Source organism: Seriola aureovittata, chromosome 1 (genome assembly GCF_021018895.1).
Source record: "Seriola aureovittata isolate HTS-2021-v1 ecotype China chromosome 1, ASM2101889v1, whole genome shotgun sequence".
Classification (NCBI taxonomy): Eukaryota; Metazoa; Chordata; class Actinopteri; order Carangiformes; family Carangidae; genus Seriola; species Seriola aureovittata.
Genome location: NC_079364.1, coordinates 27,027,315 through 27,045,538, shown reverse-complemented (window position 1 = coordinate 27,045,538; position 18,224 = coordinate 27,027,315). Strand labels below are relative to the sequence as shown.

The following is an 18,224-nucleotide window of genomic DNA, read 5'->3' as shown; positions in this document are numbered from 1 at the left end:
ATCTGTTGCTATAAAATCTTTATAATAAGGGTAGCACCTTGCTTTGCTGTTTACCAAAGTGTCTGACTATGACTATGAATTCCTCTCTCTTTGATGATCCTCCTGTCTGTTCCTTTAGTGTCACCGTGAGGTATGTACAGTTTTAAGCGAAACCTCTTGACAGCTGTTTCCTGGATTGCTGTAAAATGTGTGCAGTAGTACAGTGTAACTGTACAGAGATTCATATCCTCCTCAGGGTTGATTGTTATCAGGACAGTTTTTCTATTTGTCCAATACTTTGGTTTATGACCTGCAGACCTCATGGCATTCCCATCAGCCTCACCCATACTTCCTATTTAGTGCTAATTAGCAAATGTAAGCATGCTAACAGGCTAAACTATGATGGAGAACATTCTACCTACTAAACATTAGTATGCTAGCATTGTCATTTGGAGCTTGTTAACTTGCTGTCATGGGCATTTAGCTGTAAACACAGTAGCCTCACACAGCTGCATAGCTGTAGACTCTTAGTTTTTTTTGTTGCCGTATGTAGAAATATAAACATTCTGTACATAATGGCTTGAAGCCATTATAACTCTTGTTTTTTTTTTTTAATTATTTTTAAATTTCATTAAACTCTTCTCTTTCTTTCAAATGTATACAAAATAGATTCTTGAGGCCAATTGATATTTGAGAGTTAAAAAAATCTTATGACACAGTGTAAATAAAATGAAAGGCTCCCTTTATATTTAACAGAAATGTAAGGGGCAGGAAACTGGTCACTGCTCTGTGGTGGACTCACTATAGAATGGTGATGGTTAAAAACATATCTAGCATTGCTGTATTTCATTTTCTTGTCATTTATTGACTGACACATACACAAATAGCAATATACCTGTAATGAGCCAATACCATCTGATATATCAGCCTGACTGATGTTCAGGTGAGGCTCTAATACAAACACTTTACAGCAGAGTTGATCAGTTTAAGTGTAACATTAGCCGTTGAGAACAACAACAGGTTACTCTAACTGCTTTTCCCACTGGACCCTTAGCAGTATTCTTCGACAAATGGGTGAATGATTCCCATTTTTTCTCCATCCAAACATTCCCTGCCTCGGCTTCTTTGTTTGTCTGGAATTTAAACTGACAGCCTTTCAGTCACAAGCTCACCTGTGTACCGTTGAGGCTTTTGGCTTTTGGTTTCAGAACACCCCTCTCTTCATGCCATTAATCAAGAAGTCCACAAAGCTGCTGGCATGTGGGAACATGTACTGTAGATGACATGGACAGATTAAATGTTGGTCTATTTGCGTTTAAGCAAAGAGAATGTCTCAACAAGCGCGTTATTTGAAGTCAAGGCCCCACCGACTCATTACGAGAAGTGTAATTGTTGCTCGGTTCAATGCTTCCAGCTTTCCCACACCTGAAAAAGAATCAGTAATGTGACTAATCCACTAGAAGCAGGAAGGAACCTTCTGGTTAATTGTATAGTTTGCCCTTTGTAGAATCCTCTCGTCTCCTCTCCTTCTCCTCTCCTTCTCCTCTTCTCTCCTCTCCTCTCCTCTCCTTGTCCTCTCCTCTCCTTCTCCTCTCCTCTCCTTCTCCTCTCCTTCTCCTCTTCTCTCCTCTCCTCTCCTCTCCTCTCCTCTCCTTTCTATCTCCTTTCCTTCTCCTCTTCTCTCCTCTCCTCTCCTCTCCTTGTCCTCTCCTTCTCCTCTCCTTCTCCTCTCCTCTCCTTCTCCTCTCCTTCTCCTCTTCTCTCCTCTCCTCTCCTCTCCTTGTCCTCTCCTTCTCCTCTCCTTCTCCTCTCCTCTCCTTCTCCTCTCCTTCTCCTCTTCTCTCCTCTCCTCTCCTCTCCTTTCCTTCTCCTTTCCTTCTCCTCTCCTCTCCTCTCCTCTCCTCTCCTCTCCTCTCCTCTCCTCTCCTCTCTTCTCCTCCCCCTTCTCTGGGATTAAAAACAGGAGGTGTATTCCCATTCTGTCAGTCACTTTCACTCTGCCTCCTAGGCTTCAGCCTCTATCAGTGTAAACAGAAGAGGAGAAAGCAGTGTTTGGTGTTTTCCCCTGTCTAAAAACCTCCTTTTGGTGTCTTTGATCCCAGGCACTGGAATAGTAATTGCTATCACTTATGAAACAAAATGACAAGCCCTGCCAACAGCTTAGCAATGCAAATACAAAAGAAGAGAGAGCAGAGAAGTGGGGATAGAGGTCTATGAAGAAGAGTTGACGCAGTCAGCGTCGGCTGTGTGGAGGTCCTCAACATGCAGCTCAGATGCTTTTGATTAATTTACAGATATGAGACAAATATCTTCATTTATATACATCATTTTTTTAATGTGGTAATCCACAAGACCATGCTTTTGAAGTAGAGACACGGGGAGTTACATCGCGCATCTCCACACATACTGCATTTAAGCAAACATACTCCAGGTCCAGCCTCCCTTTTGTGTCTATATTTTGGAATAACAATTAACCAAGAGCCCGGCATGGCACCGAGCCCCCGAGTGAACATTGAAAAAAGTTTCGTTATTATAAGAAACCCTTCCAGAAGAGCAGAAAGCCGGCCCTACTGGGAGCTGAAGTCTGGCCTTTCTGGCTTACATAAAGTGGACGCAGCCAAAGCTGTGATGGTTGGATGCTGGTGATTCAAATAGCATACAGAAAGAGAGAAATGAAGGAACTGGATGGCTCCTCTTCCCTCTTTAAAGCTGTAGAAGTGGATAAGCCTCTGGTGTTATTCACAAGCTCCCTCTGACATCCTCTGTTGATGTTTATTTAAATGGCGCTCAGATCGGTGTGGAAATCATCCCGTTGCGAATGCCCAGCAGGACACAAAACAGCTGGGCTCTGGAAGGGAAACAGAGAAAGAGAGAAAGATAGGAATAGGACCCAGGAAGAAAAAGAAGAGAGAGAAAACTTGAGGGTTTTATGTAAAGGAAGGGATTTGTGTGAAATGTATTTTGTGTAATGAGACGCCCCAATTCTGCTCTTTGAAATAGCGTTACCTGGAGCTGGAAAATAAAAATCTCTCCTTTTGCCTGTCCCCCACTGAACCAGCTGTTCTCGGCTTACACTGGGCATATCCTCCATTTCACAAAAAACACTCCAGCACTGTATTTTCTCAGATTTAGTCGTCAGGCTGATCGTCAGAGGAGGGTGTCATTTCTGAGCCCCTGCTGGGAGATTGCTCTTTGTGCTAGGACATTCTGACACAGAGCGTTAATAATGTAGCTTTCTTTTCATAGCACTCACAAACACAGCCAGCGACCCTATTGGCCATCAATAGAAATGTCCATTCACGGAATAAGCTTCTGCATTCTGCTATATTTGTTGATATATTCCTGCAGACTTAGTGGGGTTTGTTGCCTCTGCGTGGAGTGTGTTGGACACCCATTTTGTTCTTACAACATGGGAACACTTTTCTCAGTGTGACAAGCATCATTTGACAGTCCCCTGTCTCAGCATCCTCAGCATCCAAGCCCATTTACAGCCAGCTCATTCACTTTATTGCTGTTCGCTGATGGCAGCACTTTGAAGTGTTTGCTAAGGGATGGTGGGGGTGGGGGTGGGAGGTGGGGGGGCTGTGTGGGGGGAAGGGGAAGTTTAATTGGCTGCATTAGCTGGTTTGCTTCTCTTCCTCTTTCATGGTGCCCCCCAGTCACAGTGAGTCGGATTAGGCGACCTACATTTTAGTTTTGCTTTTTTTCCCCCCAATCCTCTATCTTGAGCTACGAGTCTTCCTCATGTCTTATTTAGGTTTCTTTGAAGGATCGTAGTTCATCTCCACCAGATCGTCTCTAAATGAGTTTTCGGTGTTTGATTAAAAAGACAATGAGACGTCCCCAAGCTCGAGTCCACAGTCCCACCCCTGTGTTTACATTGACATGAATGTGTTCCCACGGACTACAGGGAAAGTTAAATTTAGCAACTTTATCCCTATGCACATGACACTGATTGACAGCCCGCTGTGGGTAATGATGTGTTTTGTTTTACAATGTGTCGCCCACAGCAGTCGCCCTTGGAGAAGTTTTGATGTTTGTTTTGTTTGAAATGCCTATACTGTATATCCAGCATGACATCTCTTGCATTATGTTTGGGCTGGATGAAGCTTCCATGTGGAGGAAGTCAGTCAAATCAATCATTTTAAAGGGCTTGAAATCTTTGGGGAACAAACTGTTGATTGGCCCCAGAATTATGTCAAACTTTATCTTTAAATTCACCTTTGTTTTTTGTTTTTTTTGACTGTGCTCCAAATTCTGTACTGAGCCTTTGCATGACATGTGCTGTGAATGAAATACATTAACATATAGAGTCTATGGTGCTGTGAAGAACATTTTTAGAAAGTTACCACATTATGTACAGTCTATGGGGAGAAAATAAGTATTGAGCCAATTACAAAAGAGGTAACACTTAAATTAATACTTTCTGTAATCCTCTTAATTGCAGTTTGTCACACATGCTATAGCACTAAGCTGCTACATATAACCCTCGTGGTGCCATAAAGAGTCATTTAACAGCTTAGAAAAAGATCAACAGTAAAAGAAGTTTTGCTAAGAACCACACAGACTACTTAATCCTAAATTTGCCAGCAAAAGTAGTAGTAGTAGTAGTACAGTGTTCAGGTTCAAATGGAGGGAGTTTGATGTTACACCTAACCTTGGCTGTGCTCCCTGCATGGCTGCCCCTGTAAGCCATCAGTCTGCTGGGAGTCTGACTGAAATATTAAAGAGCCTGTCTGCTTGCCCGCTGTAGCACCTCACCACTGAGCAACCCGTGAGTAGTATATGTCAAAGGTACAGTAGATATGTAATGGATGGAGAGCAAGGTGAAATGAGAAGGCTCAGAGACTACTCTCATATTATTTATTCTCATATTAAAATCAGTCTTTTTGTCTATTTAACTGTCTATCTGTACATTCATGCCGGATGTGACCTGCCTGCAGGCATTTTGTGGCTGGTGGAGGCCTTAACTGAACAGCTGTTACTGTATAAATACATCCTGTTAGTATGAAAGGACTTCCTCGCAGCAGTGAAGAGAAGACGGAAGTCTCCATGTTGTACGTTCCAGCTCTCATTTTGTTCACGCTGCTACACACATGCAGGTTTACACGTCTTGGTTGATAGGTGGCCTGTAGTACGACGACTCAACAATGCTGCATCAATGCCAAGTCCCACCTGTTTATACTTGGACAGATTTAGCCGGGGTTCAGCTGAATATAGCTCTGCAAAAACCATATGGTGACCAGTGTAAAGATGCCATTCATGTTACAAGGTAATCCAAAAAGGGGAATCAGGTTAAACTTTGCTGTCAGCATTATTTTGTCCCGAGTCCTCTGCAGTGGCAACCCGACTGTGTTGCTGGACTGGCCTCATCAAAATGAGTAAGTAAATAGCAAATACCTTAATTAACAATGTTTCCTCATTATGTTGATAGAAAACACAACTCAGGTGGTCTCACCTTTCTTTCAAAATGTATTTGCTGTTGCATATTAGTATATAACTTCATTAGGTTTGTTGTAATGTATTTCAGTCAATCATGTTCATTCCATAATGGACTTATATAATCTTTTTGTACCAAAGTTCACACAGTCATCTTTTATGATCAGTCTCCAACGGCCCCTCACAGCTGATTCACACTCCAGTCTCTTTGAGCTCTCTGTCACAGCAGCTACAGTACAGAGCAGATATGGTACTCAGTAAGTATGCAATACATGACATTAGGCAGTGAAGTGTGAAGGTTGATTTTCATCCATGTGTCTCAGTTAAATATGTAATTAGAATCCCTCCTGCCGCATACATGCACACAGACACACACACACACACTGAGTTCCCTGTCGCCACCTCCTATTCCCCCTTCTCTTACTCCTCCACCTCCCAGGTGAACAAATGTGTTTGGTCCTGATCCCTCCAACGAAGGGAGGCAGTTGTGAAAGAACTGAGGCAGGAATCAAAACCCCAGGGACTAGAGACAAGAAAGAGGCAGGGGCTGAAAGAGACAATAGACAGAGATGAAATGAATGATGGGAGTCTTTTCAAAAACTGCTTTTGATTTAAGATGAAACAGCAGTTGCTCACGTAAAACGTGCTGATAGAGGAATATAGGTTTTGATCAATTTCTGTTGCTGTCATTCAGGAGGAATTTATTTTGTAATCATTATTAGTATGATTGCTAGTATCTCGACTCACTTTGGCAACATCCTGATAACAAAGGCCAGTGAATGAAAATAAAGTTTTCAGGGAAATGGTGGAGAGAAAACAAAGGAAAGCGAGTGCATGAAAGAGAGGAGATCTATGGGAGAAAAAAGGAGAACATTGGCATTAATACCTGTTAAAGTGAGACACCCACAGTGGGTCAGGATTTAATTTTGCAAGCCTGTGTCCGTAACTAGACCTGAATGAATGCTTTGGAAATGGAACCTGAATGCACCGAAGTGCAGAGAATGTGGTTAACAATGACCTTAATGTGCTTCCTCAATTTCATTTTAAACCCAGAGTAGTCACAAAGAGTGCTTCCCTCTTTTACCTTAACATGCTGAGAAACCTCTGAAAGACTAATCAGCTTTTTACTGGTTCGTTCTAGACTTCCATCTCCTCGTTCACTTTAACATTAACATAATGTCTAATCTTGGGACAGTGGCTTTTCCCCGCCGGCAGGATAGCTGTCCGTCAGTCAACACTTTGGTCCAATCTGAAATATCACAATAATGATGAGATGGATCGTTATGGTTATTTTGAACTTACATTTAATGTTTCCCAGAGGATGAATCCTACAGACTTTAGTGATCCCTGCCATTTCCTCTGATGTCATCACAAGGATTGTCATGAAATGTAGTACCTAAATGATCAATATTAAAGCTAGTTTTTTAGCGAGTCCATAGCTAATTGTGTACTACAGTCATGGCTGACAGATGATGTATCTTAACGACTTTGATGATCCCTTGACTTTTCCTCTAGTGCCACAATGAGGTTGACATTTGTTGAATCAAATTTCTTGTAGCAACCCTAACTTTTTAACTAGTACTATCATCATGCCGAATTTTGTCCAATTGTTTTTGCAAAACTAAAAATTTTCCCTTCCTCTGCTCTGCATTTAGCGCTAATTAGTAAATGTTAGTATGCTAACATGCTAAATTAAGGTGGTGCATATGGTAAATGTCATACCTGCAAAACAGCAGCATCTCTGCCACGTCATTGGGAATCTACTCCACCACTTCAGACTATATGTCCCCTAAGGTGTTGGACACCTGATTTTCTTCTAGTGCCACCATGAGTTTGACAGCCTGGATTTTGAGCTGGACAACTGTTGCATGGAATACCATGGAATTTGGTACAGATCAAGGATGCGAAGAAAATGAATTTTAGTGTTAATTAGCAAATGTTAGTATGCTAAACTTAGATGGAGAACAAGCTTCTAAACATCAGCATGTTAGCAGCATCTTTGTCAGCATGTTAGCATGCTGATGTTTGAATTTAGCTCGAAGCCCTGTTTTATAAGCATAGTCTCAAAATACATCCAAATTTCAGGGTGTCACATTCAATACCTTCTCAAAATAAAAATAATACTAATGAACCGTATGAACTGTAGCACTGAGGAATACGAAGGTGTCTTTGTTCCACATAAGAGTGGATCAGTAAAATGATCTTTGAACATATTTATCATATCTATCAGCAGTAAAGTGAACTTATTGAAATAAACAGCATCTCTGCACAGCATCATGTTTGTGCAGCACAGCAGTCTTATTCTTATTATTCATATTCTCATTAATAAGAATATGAATAAATGATAAATAAAAGTTAAATCAAGTGCTTTATCAGTGTTGTATCTGCCATTTCTGCTACCTCTTTTATGTAAGCTAATTGATGGTATAGGAAACACTTTTAGCTGCAGCGTAACAATAATCAATAATCATTTTGGGGTTGTGACAGGGCTGGAGCTCGCAGCATGTCCTCACAGAACTTCATCTTTCATCAGTGAGGATGCTCACATTGTTATCATTATAGCTATAGTTATAGTGATCTTTCTTGACGTGCGCTGCCCTTTAGCCTTGTTGTCCCATGGTAGTGATGCACATACAGTAATGGGTACACTGTTCCTCCTCCAATCAGAACACTGTAATTTTTGTCCTTGGGTTCTCAGCTACCTTTTTACCCACTGAGCCACACACATCTATAGTGTGAGTCTGTGAGCAGTGAACTGTTCATGTTCCATGTGCAGACTGTGAAAACATTGTTTTCTCCTGGGAGCACAATGAAGTAGCTGTCTGTCTAGCTACCCAGCCAGCTATAAATATTTATAAATAGAGAATCATTCAGGTTCAGTGCTGCCATTGAGCTGATTCGTTTTGCTGATATATATCTGTTAAGTGAACCTCTGTCCATATTTTCCTTAAAGTTATCACAATCAACCCCTTTGACTAAGAATGAACCTCTCCACTAACCCTCCCCACCACTGAAACACTTGTTGCCTCCCAGTAGGATGGTGGGACGTATTAACATATGGAGGAGTCACCCACAGCAGGGGGGGGGCAAATGGTACAGATGGGGGGGGGGGCATCCAAAGGACTATGGTTGGCCCCTTAAGTGGGATGTAATTATAAAAATTGTAAAAATGTAATTACTGACTTATATCCGTGATCCCTTATATGTATTTACATATAAAAATGTGCTGAAAACACATTTCAACTTGTCATCTGATACCCCGCCCCCCGCTGTTATTGTGAAAATGGTGCAGTTGAAACACTTGGCCAGTCAGATGTTGCTTGCTCTCTCTCTCTCTCTCTCTCTCTCTCTCTCGCTCGCTCTCTCGCTCTCTCTCTTTCTCTCTTTTTCTCTCGCAAACACATTGACAACAGACCTGTCTGTCATGGCCCCTCCTCTGTGTGCACATTCTGAATGAAAACATGATCAGGAGAGGGAGGAAGGATTGTTGTTGTCTTTTCCCCTCAGAGAATACGGCTGTATATACCTGCTAGTCAATATGGGCTGCTTGTGGAAGGGAATAACTAATGATAATTCTTTAACTCTGACGCTCCCTTAGTCCACATGATTTGAAATTGAAAAATATTTTCAGACTGTAAAGGGCTCGTCCTGAGGAGGCGCAGTGACTGGTGCTATTAGCAAATCAGAGGAAAACTAGAAACTTAAGAAAACACATGAGGGAATGCTGAACACTGAGCCCAGTGTGATTATTAGTTATCCAATATATTTGTTCCAGGCTTCAGCCAATGCCCCCACCAACCCACCAACCCACCCGCTCACACACACACACACACACACACACCACCATGTTGGCGGTGCTGGAGCGTGTGTGTGGATGGTTTTTGTGGGCTGCAGTGGCTGAATGTGACTTTCAGTCTCCTTTTTGATTTACATGCAAACTCTGCCAGATGCTCGAGGTTGGGGAATCGTTTCACATTCTAATGCCCTGACAAGAAATATAGCCGTTGAGTTTGCAGTTGCTACCGTGCATATGTTTGTACTGCGTGCACTGTTGCCTTTACTGCTGTGTTTATGATGCAAACTAGCTTCTATAACAATGCCACCGCAAGCTTTTCATTTGGCCCTTTTCTGATTATATTGCCATGAGAGAGGAATGAAATCCCCAACAGAGTGGAAACTCGTATGGCTCTGAATATCTTCTCAGATTGCTGCATGTTTTGTTTTCAATTTCTGTTTAGGCACATAACAGGTAATAAAATATAGGTCCTGGTTTTGGTAAAGATCCTTCCTCTGTCGTAGTCATAAATCAAGGAACAGCCCCGGGAAAGCTCAGCTGTTGGATGATGTCATTTTCCATCACTTTTCAGACTTGTGTAAAATTGCTTCGTCTGTCTTCGGGGAGCTTAAAGGGTAATGTGTTGTCAAAGATATAAAAGCTGATAGGGCACTGTGGGAACCGAGTCAGAATAACAATCTCAGTGTTTTGTTTTATTATCGTTCTGAGCATCAATGCCACAGATATACAGCAACACAAACTGTAATTGGTTCAGTGCTGTGTCATTGCAGATAATGTTCAGCGCGGTGTAGACACTTGATTTTAGAGGACATACAAGTGGCTTCAGATACAGTGACTGATAGGTTTACAGAACATTTGAAATGCATGTTTATTTCTATCTCAGCTCTGCCTGTCCTTCGCTCACTGTTCACCATTGTTTATACCACAATAAGGAGATAGCTTATTGAGCTGTGCGAGGCAATTGTAAATTGTCGGTAACCTACGTTGCAGAGGACCATAAATATCAGCTGTCCAAGTGCGGAGTATTTTCCACAGTTGGTCACCATCAGCTGGACCGTAAACGGCGTGCGTTCCAGAGGTGTTTGACTGTATGAGACGCTGCTGTTTGGATATGGTGAGAAATGCGGCGAGCGTGGGTTTGCTGCCGGCCTGCGCGGCTGTTACTTGTTCACCATGCTCGTCTGTGAGTGGGAGGTTGAGTGAGCAGGTTGAGGCCATTTGTCAGAAGAGCTATTTACATGTCTTCGTCAGTGCAGCGAGGGGAGTTGTCATCTGAGCTTTGCACATAACCGCAAGGCTTCTTCACACAACAGTGGCATTTGGCAATTAACTGGCCTTTTTATAGCACTAATGCTGCACTCACTGCGCAGATTTACACAGTGGCTGCCACTAAGCTAGCTGCCTCAATCTCAATCCTTTCCAGTTGTTATTTGAGGTGACTAACTGGTTTATATGATGTAAAAAATGTGGGTGGACGTGAAGCTTAAGGTTACTGTTTGGAAATGTTGGCTGAGTGATTCTGAGGATTTCGGAAGATCTAAGACATTTGGCAGCAATATATCAGTAGATGAATCTGCTGTACTGAATAGCAAATGATTACATTTGAAAGATTTATGTAAAATGATATAAGCATTATGACACTTGGTTGATATTTGAGTCCTGCCAACCCATTGTCTTTACTTCACCACCACCACCACAATATTTGCCTTGATTCCACTGTTTTTGGCTCTTACCTCGCTTCAAATCCATTGTTAACCAGAAGAGGGGCCGTGCCTCAGTAAGTTATCCTTCCTGTGTTCTCTTGTTCATTTTACATGTCCTCAAGTTAATTCCAGTTCTAATTAACTACCTTTGAAAGAAATCTGTGCGATAATTACCACAAGGAGGTGGAACGGAAGCAATCACACTTTGCACAATTTATTCCCCACCACAGGGAAAACCCTAAAGAGTCACCCACTGCCTTTTCTTTTTTTTTTTTGTCCGAAAGATCACCTTCAGCACTCACTCCTCTGTAGAGGAACAGGGACACAGACAATTAGGTGGCTTCTCAGACAAACACCCCTGCTGCTTTTTAGTCTGGTCTAGCATATTTACATAAAGAATTATGAAACAAAAACACCATAAATTTACAAATGAGAGCTGAAATAAATAAACTAGGTAAGTGAAGTTCCCACAGCAGAGAACCAGGATGAAAAAATGAGGAACTGACATATTAATAATATCTAATATTCAGGTGAGTAGAACATGAACGAGTACACATGTCACTGATGCAAAGTACCCAAAATTAGACCCTGGCCAATATCATCCAGTTCCAGAGACACCAGCAGTTTAAGACCTACAGCTCTATTCCAATCTGTGCCAGCCTTTAAAAATATAGTTTGATTTTAAAAAACAAAAGCACTAAGCTACTTCATAAAACAGCTGGATACTGGAGCTTTGATAAAACAGTGGTAAGCTATTTGTTGGGGACTATTTTCATTTAAGGATTAACACATATTTGGTGCTCTGGTGACTATTTCCAGGCACAGCCCAGCGTGTGTGGGATTGATTTAAAATAATCTACAGTGTGTTTGATACATATATGATACAAGATATATGTTAGGTTATGGCTACACAAGCAATACTTGTTAGTGGAATAAGTTAGATAAGAAAACGTATCCTTTCAACAGGTTAGACGTGGATGAGTTGATGTGTGCCATCTACAGGTTTTGGACACTTCAGCCGCCTGCAGACACTGAGCATTTTGTTCTTGTATGTATCTGCTGTTTGTGAAGTGTGGGCCTGTTTAATGTTTTATACTGTATTGTACATTTTAAATTTAGAAGTTTTGTTAACTGAAGCATATTTTCTGCTGAATAAGCTGAAGAGCACACACTGCTGCGCCAGTACCAGAACTTTCTCCGGCCCAGAGTCGTGTCTGCAGGTAATCCCTTTCAGGCTGCACACGGTAAAAGCTGAACACCCTTCACCAATAAGCTGCTGTATGTGGCCTGAGAGGCGAAACCCAGGGCAATAAAAGTACACAAAGCTGACTTGCCGCTCCAGTCCACTCACTGCTGAGTGCACAGTAATACCTGAAGCATATCAACATTTCTTTTTAAGAACTAAGCTCGGAGAGACTAAGGTTAGAAAACTAAAGTTAAAAGGGAGGGTGACATGTCTCTCCCATCCTCATCCTGGAAATTACACCTTTGGTTGTTGGTGACTGTATTCTACGTCCTCCTGGTTACATTATAGAGAGAATGGGTACAATACAATACAATCATTTTTGTTTGGTGATAGTTATTTTACTACTTACTTCTGGAAGTTAGACTTACACATGACACAGCACACACTCAGATACTCAAAATGAAAAAGGAAAAAAAAACACTGCAGTCATTGTTCTTATTTCTTTCCTGTTACAAGTGTTAATTTTTCAGCAGCTTTCTTTGCCTCTAGGTGGCAAAGAGAAAATGTCTATAGTCGAATGTCTGGAAAAATTGCAGCTGCTATTACTTTCCTTTCCTGTAGGAGGTGCAGGTTAATGTGTCTGCAGTGGCAGAAATCTCCTGCTCATGGATAATCTGAAGCCCAGTAGATCAGAGTCAAGAGTTAGAGTGTGAAGTTTTTCTGGGACTTTTATTTTCCTTGTTGAAACTATTCTGGTTTTAGTTCAGTGTGACTATGCTCACAAGGTGACAAAGCCTGGAGACAAAAGTCGCTTGTGTGGCTGGTTCAAAGGTTGGAGTTTTACTTTAATTCATCATTCAGACCTGGTCCACAAATAGACCGGCTGGCCCAGCACTTCAACAATACCTTAACGAAGGGGTCCATTTTAAAACCCAGGAGGGGAAGGCCACGCTGTCTCTGCTCCTGTAAAGTAAATTAGATTGACTTCTAAACTCTGGGAAACAGATGATGCAAATGTCACACTTGATCAATTGATTTGGCTGAATTAGCTAATGCACCTGCGAACTGCACCTTACATAAACATAAAACACTTCCTGGATTCCCGAAGGTTACCGTGAAGGAACTTTGAGTAATGCCGATTGGAGTGACATCTCTCCTGGAGAATCATGGAGAAATCTTAGCGATAGTGACATATTTTTCAGAAAAAAAAAAAAAAATTGATGGATGTTGGCTGGGGAAACAGATTGGCAGGCAAAACACTGACGGATGTGAGCAATTTAACTAATGACCAAATAACAGCACGCCACAGCGACCTAAGACTTTTCCAGAAGGAATCCTGTCTGTAGGTCTAAACATGTTAAATGAATAATTTTGGTTTTTCGCTTGTAGTGCTGTGTCCTTTGATGATGAATTCTCCCCAACTTGTGTAAGAGATGCAGTTGTGTGTGAGGCTGGTTATAAGGTGAGAGGGAACCATGAACTATAGATCTTGAATGTCTTGTCTGACTTCATCATTTTTGCGATAAAGATGATTGCATTGAATTATTTAGACAATCTGACAGTTTGTGTTGTATTCACAAAGGTTTGACTTTTTGGTTAGTGCACTTAGTTGCTTTCTTACTGTGAGTTAGATCAGAAGATCAATACCACTAGTAGAAATGTGTTTGTATACCACTACTGCTGTATAGCTCGATAAAACATTCTGATGGTAACAAGACTGCAAACAATTTCTATTACTGTCGATGCTGGGATTAGCATTATTTTCAAAGGGCATCGTGAACAGAGTACAGCTCTCCTGTCTTTATTAGCAGTTTTATTTTGATAAGCCACATTTCTTCCTGCCAGACAGTACTAGTCCGTGGTCCGTCACTGTTATGTTCTGTGCTACTACAAATATTCTGCCTTTTAAAAATGAATGAATGAATTGAAAATGACCCAGCAGCTACAGCTTATCACAATGTTTTATAGACAGGTGGGTTGGATCATAAACGAGTTTTATGTCTTTAGATAAAGGTCTAAGGACAATTCTTAACACCCAAGACATATCAAAACATGTATGAAACACATGAATGAGCGCATAGACTCTGGGGGACACAGGCAGTGTAATATGTTAAGAATAATAGTTTTGGTTACGCATGCAATATACGCTTCACTGTTCAGTTTGTTAGGTTTAATAAAATCAAAGGCAATCATGGTGCAAAGTATTTTTACCATACTTTAGAACTAAAGGGAGATTTCCCTTCATAAGTGGCATCAATCTCTGCATCTTACTCTGATTCCCAAAATGTTGAAACTATTCCTGAAATATGCAGATTTTGTGCTTTACATCCCAAAAATGATCCAAGTGCCAGGTGATTTATATGATTGAGATGCTTGGAGACCAATGGACTTAAGTCAGTGTCAGTGTGTATTTATTCATGTTGATTTAAGGTAGATGTAGATATATTTATCATCACACCTCTCATATCTTAATACTGCAGTAACTTCAGTAATAGAAAAATTAGGGCTGAAAAACCAGGTCTGACTAAATTCACCTTCTGCATGAACCATAAAACCACTAATAAAAGTTGTGAGAGGAAAGAGACATGAAAAGAATGGAAAATAGTCAAAAGTTAGCTCATTTCATTTTCCATTTCTCCTGAATAAATCACAGCTGGTGAGAGGAACTTTACTCTCAGATATATGTTTGGAGGGGAACTGTCCAGTGCTGAATTCCATTCTGTGCACAGGCAACATCTCAGATGATAAAAACCCTCTCAGAGACCGTTGGGCCTTTTCATCACTGAGGTAACATAAATGCAATTTTAGGATGTTCTCAAGTCAAGAAGTATAGTTTCCCCTTCACTCCTCAGAAAACCTTCATATCCGAAGAAATCAAGTGAGAGGTTTTTGTGTAGTTTGGAGTGCTGTAGTTTGGAGTGAGGCCAGGCGTTCCCCAAGGCCTCATCCATCTGGTGCTGCAGTCTGATCAGATTGGTTTTCATTCCATTTCATATTGTATTAAAAAGTAGAGCTTAAGACTAGGATCCTTTTGAGATATCTTTTCACGTTTTAAAGACTTTTACCCGTGACTCATCACGACGTTCTATGATTTTATTTCAAGTGTAGTTATGTTCGAAACAGAATACTGCATATGTCTCTCTGCCTGCGCGGTGCAGTGGAGGGTCAGAGGCATCAGCAGAGATTAAGAGCTGTGGCTTGCGGCTTGTCCCCACTGGTTGGGCAGGTAGTCACCCGGTGAAGACCTGTGCCCCGCTGTGCGCATCTCTCCAATAAAGTGGGTGCTCAGGTATGAAAACCCAGCATAAGAGAATGTTGTAAATAAATCACTGCTTACATGTGTCACTTCATCACACCCCACCTCTGCCCCACCCCCTTGCAGCTGAGGGTCTATAATTTGACACGACTGAGTCTTGATTACTATTTACTGTGTTGTCAAGGTGAGAGAGAGACTCAACTTTGTGGGTAAACAGATTCACTGTCACCGCTCCACTGAATCAGCTAGTGTTGACTTTACATTCACTCGCTGTCTCCCATCTCCTCCCTCTTTCTTTCCTTTCTCACTCCTCCCTGAAGATTGCAGTTGTCACAGCTCTGTGTTGCTTTTGACACGACAGTGATAGAACAGCAAACTGGATCACACTGGCTGACAACAAATCTTGACTTTTTGAATTTTGATTAAAGGCAGGACATTATTAGTAATGAGGAATGTGTTGTATGACACCATAAATTCAACCAGCATAAACTCCAGCCTTGCTGCTCTGTACTGATAATGATTTAAACACATATTAGTATTTTGATATGGTAAGTGATTTTGCAGATTTGGCATTAGAGAATAAATGAATGGGTGTATTTATAGAGTAATGAATATAAATGATGATTGTGTGTGAGTGCACATTTGACAAGTCCTTTTGACATCACTTTTTAGTTTTAATTAAAACTAAGGGTGTTTTAACACCTTTTATATTTGGTGTGTGTGTGTGTGTGTTTGCTTGGCTTGGTTTGGGCTGGTGTGAGAGCAATCAGTCAGACTCGGGACTGTGGACTAGACAACCACACCAAGACTGAAAAGTGCAGTTTGTTTGTGGTGTGAAAGCAAAACATATTTCATAATAGGAGATATGTGATGATTTTAGCATAAATTACTGTTAAATACATCTGTTGAGTATGAACTCAACAACAGAAAGTGAAATCTGTTTGAGCAACATATATATTTATGCAAATAATTTGGTAACCACGGTAACATGTTTCTGTGTCATCCACATGAGTGCGAAGATTTTCCCTTGGTCAAATGTTTTGTGCTTGTGTTGTTTTGGCAGTTCTTCAATACGGAGTACCAGAACACAGTGTCCTCCCGTAATATCACTGCACAAGATGCAGAATGACAGACAGAAATCTGTCCAATCAATTACTTCCTTTCAGTCTGTGCAACTTCATGTGCGGCTCTTTATATGTCTTCTTTGTCTGAACCGGGTGAACAACAGGTAAACTTTCCTGTTTTCACACTAGAGTTTCTTCTGTGATTGGTTTGATACATGAAGGTATTTTAACACGTGTCAAACTGAGACTCCACACATACAGCACATCCTTTAGTACAGTGAAGCTGAAAACATCCAAGTGAAGGGAAAATAAGCAAAATATATTTTTGAGTGAAGCTTTAAACTGTTAAGTAAGACATCATTTTTCTGCTCTTCCTCCAGGTCCAGTAGCTGTGATCAGTGGTGAGGAAGACTCTGCCAGCCCCCTTCATCACGTCAACCATGGGATTATTACCCCCTGCACTCTAGATGCGGGTCCTGATGCGGTTGTCATAGGGATGACTCGTATTCCCGTGGTGGAGAATCCTCAATACTTCAGACATGGACACAACTGCAACAAGCCAACCACCCGTAAGTCTCTTTAAAGTTTCTCTTTGTTGGCACCCCTTTATCACAGCAGTGTGTCCCTCATATGAGGCTCAGTATACTGAACTTGTAAGGCATTTAACAAACATAAACCTCCATTGAAAATAGCAACATCTGGTCAGAGAGCCAGATACCAAATAGGAAGTTTTTATGAGACTCATTCCAACCATTGCATCTCCAGTGTAATTTGCTGTTTATCTTTACAATTAGATGTGCTAGGGCCCTTGGGGTAATAGCATAATTTCAGTGTCATCTACAGAGTCATTGTGATTGTATGGTGTTAGCATATGGTGGCACAGTTCCAGGCACTTTACATAGGATCTGTTTAGACAAAAAGCTGCCTTCTCTGTACTAGGTAGTGGTGTTCAAACAGCCCACCACCACCACCACCCCCACTCTCCCTCGGGACTCATGTTCCAGGTTGGGGAAAGAAAAGACCACTTTAAGGCCTAATTACTCACAATTACATCAACTGCTCAAGAGAATCAGCAGAAAACAACTGTGCCAGCAGCCAGCCGCAGCCTGCGCCTGCTGCTTCCCTTCCAGATGATACTAGTCAAACCAACTGGATTTAGTCAGAGAAACGACTCTCCTCCTTTCTGGATGGCAGCACACCAGATCAGGCTATCCTGGTCCTGTTCAACTTCAAATTGCATTGTTTACATCTTGGCTCACTCTCAACATGGCCGTTGGTCAGGCTGGGATAAGTTGACTTCTGAGTTGGAGCCAATGAGAAGGAAGGAAATCCCATTTAGAGGTGATAAATAAATGACGAATCTTATGTATTATGAATTACATGAATTGTTAATGGCCAGCCGGTGACTGATTTATAACATCTCATGCCTTGCACAGGAGATCTGATTGTGAGCTAATGAATAAATGACAGTGCACACAAATGAAACTTTCTCTCGATTACTGTGCACCTGGAATTGAAAGTCAGCCCATACATGTGCATGATGGCAGCTTTGACGTACGCTTTACCCAATGTTCTTTTTCTCAGACTACAGCATCCCTTGTCTTTTTTTTTCTAATTTAATTCTCTGTACATGCATGAAAAAGGAAACTGTGAGAAATGAACCCTGAATTCATCACAAGGTCATAATGGCCACTGCTTTCTGCCATCGGCTGGAAAAACAAAATGGCTCTGAATGGCTTCTGCCTCTGCAGCTCATTCCCTGAATATGAATGTATTCTTTACCCTCAGGATACACACACAG

General features: G+C 41.4%; 1 protein-coding gene across 4 annotated transcripts in view; it reads left to right on the top strand.

The window, feature by feature from the left end:
* The window catches only part of ntrk3b (neurotrophic tyrosine kinase, receptor, type 3b), a 176,159-nt gene that overhangs the window by 117,547 nt on the left and 40,388 nt on the right, over positions 1 to 18,224 (top strand). For all 4 annotated transcript variants that reach the window (XM_056371538.1, XM_056371529.1, XM_056371546.1 and 1 more), the window contains one exon: positions 16,804 to 16,992. In XM_056371538.1, the coding sequence (XP_056227513.1) occupies positions 16,804 to 16,992 (189 nt within the window). The remainder of the gene's footprint in view (positions 1 to 16,803; positions 16,993 to 18,224) is intronic.